Source organism: Arachis hypogaea, chromosome 2 (genome assembly GCF_003086295.3).
Source record: "Arachis hypogaea cultivar Tifrunner chromosome 2, arahy.Tifrunner.gnm2.J5K5, whole genome shotgun sequence".
NCBI lineage: Eukaryota > Viridiplantae > Streptophyta > Magnoliopsida > Fabales > Fabaceae > Arachis > Arachis hypogaea.
Genome location: NC_092037.1, coordinates 8,026,768 through 8,036,910, shown reverse-complemented (window position 1 = coordinate 8,036,910; position 10,143 = coordinate 8,026,768). Strand labels below are relative to the sequence as shown.

General features: G+C 36.2%; 2 protein-coding genes across 3 annotated transcripts; both read right to left on the bottom strand.

Moving 5' to 3' along the window:
* Nucleotides 1-962: 962 nt before the first annotated feature.
* LOC112736090 (probable pectin methyltransferase QUA3) lies at nucleotides 963-5,867 on the bottom strand. Of its 2 annotated transcripts, none has more exons than XR_011870915.1 (7): nucleotides 4,903-5,816; nucleotides 3,843-4,046; nucleotides 3,549-3,759; nucleotides 3,199-3,460; nucleotides 2,566-2,940; nucleotides 2,166-2,361; nucleotides 963-1,499 (listed from the first exon to the last, which is right to left on the bottom strand). XR_011870915.1 is itself a non-coding variant. In XM_025785442.3 (7 exons), exons 1-7 carry the CDS (start codon nucleotides 5,329-5,331, stop codon nucleotides 1,292-1,294), a joined length of 1,785 nt encoding a protein of 594 aa, XP_025641227.1. In that variant the 5' UTR covers nucleotides 5,332-5,867; the 3' UTR covers nucleotides 963-1,291. The 2 variants fall into 2 exon arrangements, 1 of the variants encoding a protein (XP_025641227.1); XM_025785442.3 differs by having other exon boundaries at nucleotides 2,166-2,261; nucleotides 4,903-5,867.
* A 649-nt stretch (nucleotides 5,868-6,516) lies between these two features.
* Nucleotides 6,517-9,781, bottom strand: LOC112736079 (COP9 signalosome complex subunit 1). Its single transcript, XM_025785435.3, has 6 exons — nucleotides 9,106-9,781; nucleotides 8,124-8,444; nucleotides 7,843-7,959; nucleotides 7,651-7,736; nucleotides 7,031-7,265; nucleotides 6,517-6,917 (listed from the first exon to the last, which is right to left on the bottom strand). The coding sequence occupies exons 1-6, from the start codon at nucleotides 9,508-9,510 to the stop codon at nucleotides 6,741-6,743; spliced, it is 1,341 nt and encodes a 446-aa protein (XP_025641220.1). The 5' UTR covers nucleotides 9,511-9,781; the 3' UTR covers nucleotides 6,517-6,740.
* Nucleotides 9,782-10,143: the final 362 nt, after the last annotated feature.

The following is a 10,143-nucleotide window of genomic DNA, read 5'->3' as shown; positions in this document are numbered from 1 at the left end:
CCTGCTTATTAGAAATAAACAGGTCCCCAGCCAAAAAATAAAAAAAGAAAAAGTGCATTTATTTTATTTATTATTATTATTTGTATAAGTGAAAAAAAAAAACAACTCTAAACCAAAGGATGAAGACAGAAACATATGTTTTTAGATAACAATAACAAAATTTGAACTTAAAATCTCATGCATACTATTCAGATTTTAAACCATATCATCATTAACCAATTCTAGTAGCTTGAATATAGAATAGATAACTTTCAATCCAATCAATAATAAACTCGATACAAATTAAACGGAGTAAGATAGTTTCTTTGTCATAATTGTACCAAACTAGATACAAATTAAATAGAGTAAAGTAGTCCTATCATCCTCAAAGAGAATTCTAAATGAATATGGGAGTGGATAATCCCATAACAAAATTCCATTCTCTGGCTCTACACTTTTTATAGCTTGCACATCTATTGCATTATCTATAAATCTGCACAAAAAATTCTCCAATCATTATTGATACCAAATTGGAAGGTGAATGATATATGTTTGTATGAGGTAGCTGGAATTTGTTTGAGTCCTTTTTTTTATGGCCCATGGTATTGCCTAACCTGACAAGCCAAAAACCTGAAAAGTCTGCTTCTGATCAATAAATTATTATATGCACAACGTGAAATTCAAACTCCCAACACTTGAGCAAATGAACACTTAAACAAATGAATGAACACTTAAGCAAATGAACACTTAAACAAATGAATGAGCTGATCATTCCACCAACTCAAATTGATTTGTTTGAGTCTCTATCTTAGGCTTAGCAAGTGTTTGGTGTTGCCTGATTGGGCTTTGGCCCTTTATTGAATTTGATATGCTTCTAACAATTAGCAATATCCCCGGTCCAAAAAAAAAATTAGCTATATCTGAATATGTAAATCACATTTTACTCATTTATATAAAAAAATGAAACCACTGACAGGAAAAAATGAAACCTATTTGATCTTTGTTTTTTTTTAATAAATAAGTAATGATAAATACATGGCATTGAATTACAGTGATCGTCTAAGAGAAAAATAAAAAAAAAAAAGAAAAAAAAAAACACTGGCTTATGCTTCCCCTATAAAAATTGCACAGAAGTCTTTACATCTTTTTAGTTTTCTCATATCCACCTGACTTTCTCCTTTATATAAACACTGAAAACCTAATGCCTTTAATGCACAGAAGATAGCTTTGAAACACTTAGCCTCAAAACAGTGAGAAGAAAGAAAAAATTTCACCTAAATTACAAAGCTGTAAGTGAGATCTACTATGAGAATTAGAGCTTCCAGAAGGTCTTGGTTGCAACTAGAATTTTATCTCTGCCATGTGATTCGGGTTCTTTATCGTATATGGTAGGCCTCCACCTCACTGCGCGAGCAATGCGAGCTACTTTGTCGATGGCTTCAGGGGTATCCCTCACCACAACGGTTCCTTCTGGCCGCAATATTCGGTCGATCTCCACCATCAAATCAACAAGGTTACATCTGCAATGAAGCAAATAGAGTAACCCATTATTGATACAAACTATGATTAATAGGTTATCATTTAGCACCTTAACAGATTGAGATCTAAGGTCAACTTAAGAATGTGGTTATCAAACTTAAATGTTCACCTAAAACTACTGGAGCTTAAGTAAACTTGGATCATAGAATTCAGCTCGTAAACTCGATTTTGGAGACCTTAACGATTTGAGTTCACTTCCGAGCTAGATGACCTTGCAGGAAAGAGACTCTCTAGGCATCTCGGAACTAACAATTCAGTAAACAACACAAGTTGATCCATATTGTAGTTTTTATCAAATCATTACAGCTAGAACAATGAACATCCTGTGTATTTTAGCAAGGCAAGCCCAACAAATGTCTAACTATTCAAACTAATGTAACCAAGTTGCAGAAATAGACCATCTGTTTTTACTTTCGTGTGGAATTTTAAGAATTTAAAATATGCATCCAAATTAATGATATAAAACACTTTGATTTTGGATAGGAAAAGAGATATGTACAAAGATAGGAGCATCAGACAGCAATAGCCACAAGTTAGTTGAGGCAGTTATTAGTCGATTAAAATTTAAATCACATCACACTGTTCCCTAGAATACGTCCTCACAACTGGGAAACAACAGATGAAACAAGAGGCTATGACGACCATACCTTCTTTTGCCAGAAGCTGGATCTTTTGTAAGTGACTCAATGCCGGCCACATGGATCAGATCATAAGTTCGAGGATACGTTGAGAAAGGTTCGCACCTGAGAACAATAACAAAACGTCTCAGATCCAAAACACTAACCCGTTGAAAACTGCAATACATGTTGATGATAATGAAAATTTTTGCCGGAAAGAAGGGTCCTAATTAAAGAAACAAAACAAGTTAGAGTATAGATGTACTTGAGTTATTTTTCAGAAAGACGAATAATAATAATTATCATTAAGACATTTAGTCGAGAGGTTTGCAGGTCTCCCACACTATAGAAGACAAAATATTGAACTCCAAAGGCTCTTTCCGATATCCCCTTAAGTGAAAATACATGAAATTCTGAGCATAGAACTTACCAATCATGATAGACTCCTATAAGACCTCTGTCAAAGACCACATCAAGAGTGGATGGCTTGCGGGCTGGTACTACATTCATAACCCACACAGGATCAGATTTTAGTGCTGCCGCAAAACCCCCAAACAATGCATTCATGTCCATCACATTTCGTATGGCTGGAGTTCCCAACTTAATGTTCAGAGAATGTTTATAGTAAGCAACCCTCCTCACCCACCGTTTAGTGTCAGCCTCATAGACATCAGCACCATTCTTCAGGAGTGTCGACCGAGGAGGTATAGCCGTTAACCTCTCTGGCCACTTGGGAATCGTTCCAATAGCATATTCTCCTTTGACCAAAGGTGGCTTAGTGACACATTTCTTTAATTTGAAGTACCTGCAAAACAAAATTGTCTTAGTTATGTGATCCCAAAAAATAAATAAATAAATAAATAAGAAAGGTCTATCAACAAATTACGGTGTTAACAGTATGTGACTGCTTCTATTATTGGTTCCACGTAATAAAAGAAATGTGCAACAAGCGTGACGGATGGATAGTTTATACAAATATGAATATCAAACAAGATAGAAAGAGAAGCAACAATGGTAAGAAGAAAAATTAACTCAAACAAGCAATAGTCCCATTGGAAATTACCAAGCATAACTTGGGTCATCTGAATCATCACATAACTCAAGTCCAAATTCATTTTGGTTTGGGAAACACAAATCCCCTGTTGGCTTTTTCCAGATAACAGTGTTGCCATCTACAGCAATAAGTTCATAGCATAACGCTCTTGCCACAGCCTGAAGATCAGACCATTCTTTATCTTGTTTAGGCCACTGAACCGGGGGACCTGAGATGACTACATATCCACCAGGGCGAAGTAATCTGTCTACTTCAATGAAGTAAGTTGCATCTGCAATATAGATTTTGTGCATTACGGCATGAACCAATATTTACAAGGATGAACGATATAAAAGGTTCAATGTCAATAATGAACTTACTGTAGGCTGTAAAAGGGATCAAGCACCGAGAACAGTGAACTAAGTCAAACCCAAATGCGGGAAATGGGAGTCTGCGAGTACCAAGCATGGCAACTAGAGCTGGTACTCCTCTTTCAACCGCAAATTGTATCTGTGATTTATGGGAATCTCTTGGAGCAAAAGACATAGTTAAAATGTTTTGAGATAGTAAATATCCTCCAAAACTGGCAACCTGCAAAACATGAGGTACATTTGCAGGTTATAAACTAGTATAATCTACCAGTGTCGAGGGAGAAACAAGAAAATAGCTCGTACCCCACAACCCATATCAAGAGCAGTCCTCAAGGTGCCACCACTTATTGGAATGTATTGACCAAGTTTTTCAATATATTGCTCTGCCCCATCTGGAAACATCGTGCCACCTCCAGGGAATATAAAATGCGGTCCTTCGAGCTTCATCCATCCCTGATGACCTTTCCTCTCGGCAATCTTGTTGTGTGGCATGTTGTCATGCCATATCTGTACAGTTTATATTACCCACAGTTAGATGGGTTGATGAATTGCAAGTACAAATAACATCATAAAATATAGTATAAAATAATGTTGAAGTACCTCATCAAATTTAAGACGAGAAAAAAATATAAGGTTGATAAAGAAAACACAAATAAAGCTGTCATTTTCTCTTCATAGAAAAAATATATTAAAGTAGGCTATTTTAAGGATTTCGGATAGCTGAGAGAGGGACCTTAATCTGTAGGAGGCCTCTCACTTTTTCGGCTATTGCACTAAAAATCTAATGGCTGCGAAGTGCAAACTGACAATTGATGATTAAATTGAGAATAAACAACTAACAGACCAGACCAACCTCACTCGACAGTATAATGAAACCAAATTTGTTATTTCAATCACCAAAGTCACATTTCCTCCAATATTTTCACAGTTAAAACCAAGAAAATCTTACATGCTTCTAGAGCACGAAATTCCTAATGTTTTTCGCCGTCTACTGCATGACAATTCAGCTTTGTCAATCTTTATCCCCTTAACCATCCATTACAATCACCTTTGTTTATCAAGCGATAAACTAAACCTAAGCATGAGAAACCTCTATTCCTCTCAAAACATACAAGAATTTCTCAACAAAACATTGCACCATCCAAACTAATCACTTAATTACAACTATAGCACTACTTATTGGAGTCTACAACAAAAATTATGGCCATCAAGACAGAAAATTGCGGTCATATCACTGACATTTTCCCCACAACTTTCAACAATTAATATTATTCAATATCCAAACAACATGAACAAAACAAAATTCCTGAGGCCATGCAAGTTTTTCTTCTAAGTAATCATGCAACCTTTAATATGTATATACCTTATGCAAGCTCTCAGGCCACTGCACCGGAATCCGGTACCCGGTAGGCGGCGGAACAAGGCAGAGTGGAGTATCCTCCGGCGGCGGGCAATGCCTCTCTCTATAGTAATTCATTTCCCTGCTCAGCTGACTGTTGAGCCTGGGATCCTCGCATGGCATGTGGTCCACCATGTCGGCAGGGCACACCTCCACGCTCATTTGTTGCCCCAATTCAATCGCCGCCACGAGTCGGTGGCGCTGTCGCGGATCGGAGCCGGACCGAAGCAGCGTCTGCCGGCCGGAAGCGGCAAGTGAGTCACCTAGAGGGGTGAAGACGAGCACAAAGAAGAGGAATACGAGGCCGAAGAACGCCGCTGAGACAAGGTCAAGGATCCGCCATTGGCGCGTGGAGCTCACGCGCTTTGAAGCCGGGAGGTTTGCGTGACCCATCTTAAACTGAGTCGGATCTGGTCAAATGATCATCTGGGTTTTGCGTTTCGATGCTGTTTGGAGGTAAAAATCGGTGCTTTTATGGTTTCTAAGAAGTAATGATATTTGACTAGTTTTTCTTTTCTGTGTTGGCGAGAGGTTGAAGAAGGTTTGAGAGTGAGAATTTGGGTGTGGGGATATGAATTGAAGATGAAGGAGTTTCGGGGGTTTTTATGAGTTAGTGGGGGAATTTGTTTGCGCATGTAAACACCATTTCCTCAGTGCGGAGGACTCTGAGTCAGTGTGTTTTACACACGGATGTGATGGAAGGAAGTGGATTATTCTATTTTTGGGAGGATGATGGACCATTTTAGCTTCGTAGCTAGATCCTGTTTCGAGAAAAATAAGATTTTATTATAGGTTTACGGTTTACCTTGCTTTTTCATAATTTTATCAAATTTTTATTATTTAAATTTTTATAATTGATTCTAAGGAAAATCTATTTACGACTATTTTTCTTTAAATTTACAAATGAAACTACATATTTTAAACTAAACAACGCTACACATTACTTTTTAGGACATTTATTCACGTGATTTTAAGTTTAATAGTAATATTATTCATTAACGAAACAAAGTATGCTGCATTAACATGTTTTTTTTAAATAAATAAAATTAATTATTTACTTAATTAAATATATTTTAAAATTTTTACCGTTTTAAATATTTAAATACAATTTTGGCCCAATCCATGTAATCCTTGATTTCGCTCTTTGTGTCAGCGATATCATGTTTAAACGATTAAAATGGCAAAAATTTAAAAATCTATTTAACTGAGTAAATAATTACTTTTGTTTATTTAAATGAAAAAAACTGCATTAACATTGAGCAAGATTAATTAATTGAACAAACGGAGAAAGATTGATTTAGTTTGAAGTAGGCTGTGGTATGTGGAAACAGCGCATGAGATGATCTCTTACGAGTTAAGACTTGGATAAAGGCCTAAATGCTATTGGAATTGGAACGGAATGTGCTTCACAGCTAGTTCCTCAATTTTATAATGTCAATTATCAAAAGTCACAAAGCACTCTAACTGTGGAGAATCTAATCTATTTCTAGAAGTATAATATAATCCAAGTTTAACAATTTTATTTTATTTTATTTTCAAATCAAAACTCAGATGTGGTATCCTTGTTACAAAACTAGATTTGATGAACAAAAAGGAGGTGATTCAGCATATTGAGAATGATTTCCATCAAAGACTAAGTTGCTTTACATAATGGAAAGGTTAAAAAGAAAGTGAAGTTCTATCTGAACATGACAGTAAATGTACGGCAGTTTTCTTCAGTATAGAACCTTGCTCCATTATAGTTGACCGATGCCCACCATATTCTATAATATAAAAATAAAAATGAATTAACAAATCTAAAATCAAAGTTTCCTAAATTGCCTAACATTGTAGTCATGCTTAACAAGATTTGATCTCAGCAACATGGACCGAACATCACGATCGAACTCCCTTCCAGTCTCAAGAACTCTCTGAAAGGTGGCATTCCTTTGATCTGCATGCCGTGCATACAAGATTTTGTTGTGTGAATCGATTCGAGCCTGCAAGAGTTTTTGGCATGAAGTAATAAGATTGATATTTTCCCAATTATAAACAAAACCTGGTTGAACACAAATCTAGGAAAACAAGACAACTAAAGTATTTCGAACCAGACCTGTATTTGATTATCGGTAATCAAAGCCTCAAGTTCTTTCTGAAGTTCAGCAACTGTTGTCTTGAATGCGTTAGCCATCATGCTCAAATCAACAGAAACAAATGGAAGTGTATACTGGATCAGGGCCTTGTGACGAATTTGATCGTAAAGTGTCTCGACATGGTCATGCAAATGAATGTCAAGCAAAAGGTTTGCTTTGAGGTTCCCCAAGTATTCCAAACATGAGGCATAGTGACTACAAAATGAGTAAAGAAATCACCATTCAGACACAAGCACAAATAGATATAAAGGAGAGTAATTACACCATTAATCAATTATCCCAAAAAGTTTTCTCCCCAGAAAAATCTATTCAATTCTTTATTAATTCATGTCAATTCTCCATGAAGGCATTCCAACCCAATTATTATAAACTCTGGTAATTTTTCTAGATGGGCAGTGCAAATTCATCCAACTGAAACCCTTCATATTTCTAATAATATCAATCAGAAAAGTGACATAGACCAATCAATCTCATATATATATATATATATATATATATATATATATATATATATATATATATAGAGAGAGAGAGAGAGAGAGAGAGAGAGAGAGAGAGAGAGAGAGAGAGAGCAACTTACCTTGAGTAAAAATCATTTATAAGTTCCCTTACTTCGGGCACTAACTCCAAGAAATTCCGGAAGTTGAGATTGTCTATAACTTTGCTCTGCAAATTATAAGAAAATGAAGTAATAAAATCACAATGACAATATAATCAATGTCTCCCAATGGTCATATAGAAGAATCATCATAACAATATAATGAGTACTTACCTTTAACTCTGTCCGATCAAATGTTGCAAGTGCACAAAGTCCTCCATAGGTTGCAACATCTTGAGGTGCAATTACTTCACTATAGTGACTCCCTAATTCTGGATTTGTTTCTAAAAACTGCATTAAACAATAAGAGGTTGCCAAAGTTATAAGCAAAAAACTAATAGGCTATCATTCATCAACCAACAGATGAAAAACGAAAAAGACCGCACACTCTAATTCCCGAGCAGTAACTAAAGACGCAATGGTCTAGAGTGCTCTAAGCTCATCATGGAACCAACCTTTCGAGCAGCAAGCTTGTACTTTTTGGCTTCTAGGTTTGCCAATCCTGCAGCGCAACGAAGCTTCGCTATAGTTATTGAGTCAAGAGCATCCGGTGCCTGTTCTGCTTTGTTAACATAGCTTGTAACATGAGTGAATTGACCCATCTCAATGCTGACTAGAATCACACTCATACACATATGAACGATGTGCTTCGAAGTAGTGCAATAATCCCGAGTACGGACATAACTTTTGAACGCATCCCCCAATTGACCATGAGCATAGTAGAAGTCTCCAAAATCATTGTATCCCATTCTTATGCTTTCTTTGATCAAGTTTGTCTGCAAAAAAGAAAGACAAGTTAAAGGAACAAATAGGAAAAAGCAGGCCAATGACAACAACAGCCGAATTACTTGAACTAATCAACTACTTCTTAGTACCAAAAATAGAAAAGCTAACTTATCATATAAGAAAAGCAAACCAATGTGGTCAATTAACATATAGTATTCAAATCAGTTTATAATTCAAAAGAACAATGGGATAGTATTCCAATTGGGCTTCAAATCAAAGTTGTAGTTTAGAAAAAAGTAATTCGTAGAAAAACATGGCCAAGGTGACAGTGGGGGAAATGAGTAATCCAAGTGGAATACAGAGTCTTTCTTAAGGCAACATGATTTCATTGATTGAGAATCAAAGGGAAAACTTATTGCAACAAAACTATGATTACCTAACGAATGTGATAAACTGTGCCTGAGATTATATGCAATGAACACTAAACGTTAAACTTATATATACTAACAAATATAACTAAAACTATTAGCTAATTCATAACCAACTCAAAAAAACCCAAACAAATCTCTAATTTAAATTATATATTATTCCTCTACCTCAAAAAAAGTGGATCACATCTTCAAAAGCAAAATGTTGCACAATCTAAAAACCAACAAAATCCCTAGAAACACAATGAATAAAGCGCTGCAAAGAGAAATAATTCATTCATACCCTATACGCATTGAGCTCGTTATCGAGCTTCTCCTTCTTCTGCTCGGCCCTATGATCCACCGCGTCGCACCACGCCGAATCGAGCTCGTAGCTGGGCCCTAACCTCCCATTAATCTTCTGCGCCACCTCCCTCATCAGCTGCGTGTTCTCTCCCTTCTTGATCTCGTCGTACGCCATTCGCAGCGCCTCAAGATTCATCGAAGGATTACCGACCTTCTCGTCGGAGGAGTGGTCGGCGATGAAAAGTAGCCGCATGATCTTCGTCCGGCCAGAGTAGAGGCTCGCGTACGCCTCGATGTCAAGATGGTCACCGCTGATAATCGGCCGCCGGCTTCGCTGCTCGTCCCCGCCGTTGGCGCCGACTTCGTCGGTGATCGGAGCGAAGGTTTCATCGTCGGCGTCCATGTTCGCCTAGGTTTTCTCTGTGTATGTGGGGAGGTTTTTTTGGTCACTATGTGGGAAGGGTTTTGTTTCGGTGTGGTCTGGCTCACTGGGTGCAGTGGTCAGATGCTTTTTTGTTTTGGTGACTTTTTCCGGTTTTTTGGTGACTGGTCCGATGTTTCCAGTGTTTGGATAAATAACTTAAATAATTTTTTGAGTAATTATTTAAATTAATTTTTAAAAATTTTTAAAATGAATATTTTAGTTTTTAACAAAAATTAATATATAAATTAATTTTTAATATTTTTTTTGTTAGATATATTAGTCTTTTGTCTAAATAAAATAAAATAATAATAGTAGTAAGGTTTAATTATTCTGTTAGTCTTCATAATTTCATAAAATTTTTAATTAGATTCTTATACTTTTTTCTTTTTAATTGGGTCCCTGTACTAATTTTTTTTTAATTAAGTCCCTCTTAGTAGTAATTGACTTAATTTTATAGGGACCCAATTAAAAAAAAGAATTGGTATAGGGACCAAAATAAAAGGAAAAAAAAGTGTAGGGACCCAATTAAAAAAATTTTGCGCAAGGACTCAATTAAAAGGAAAAAAAAGTATAGGGACCTAATTGAAAATTTTGCGAAACTATAGGGACCAA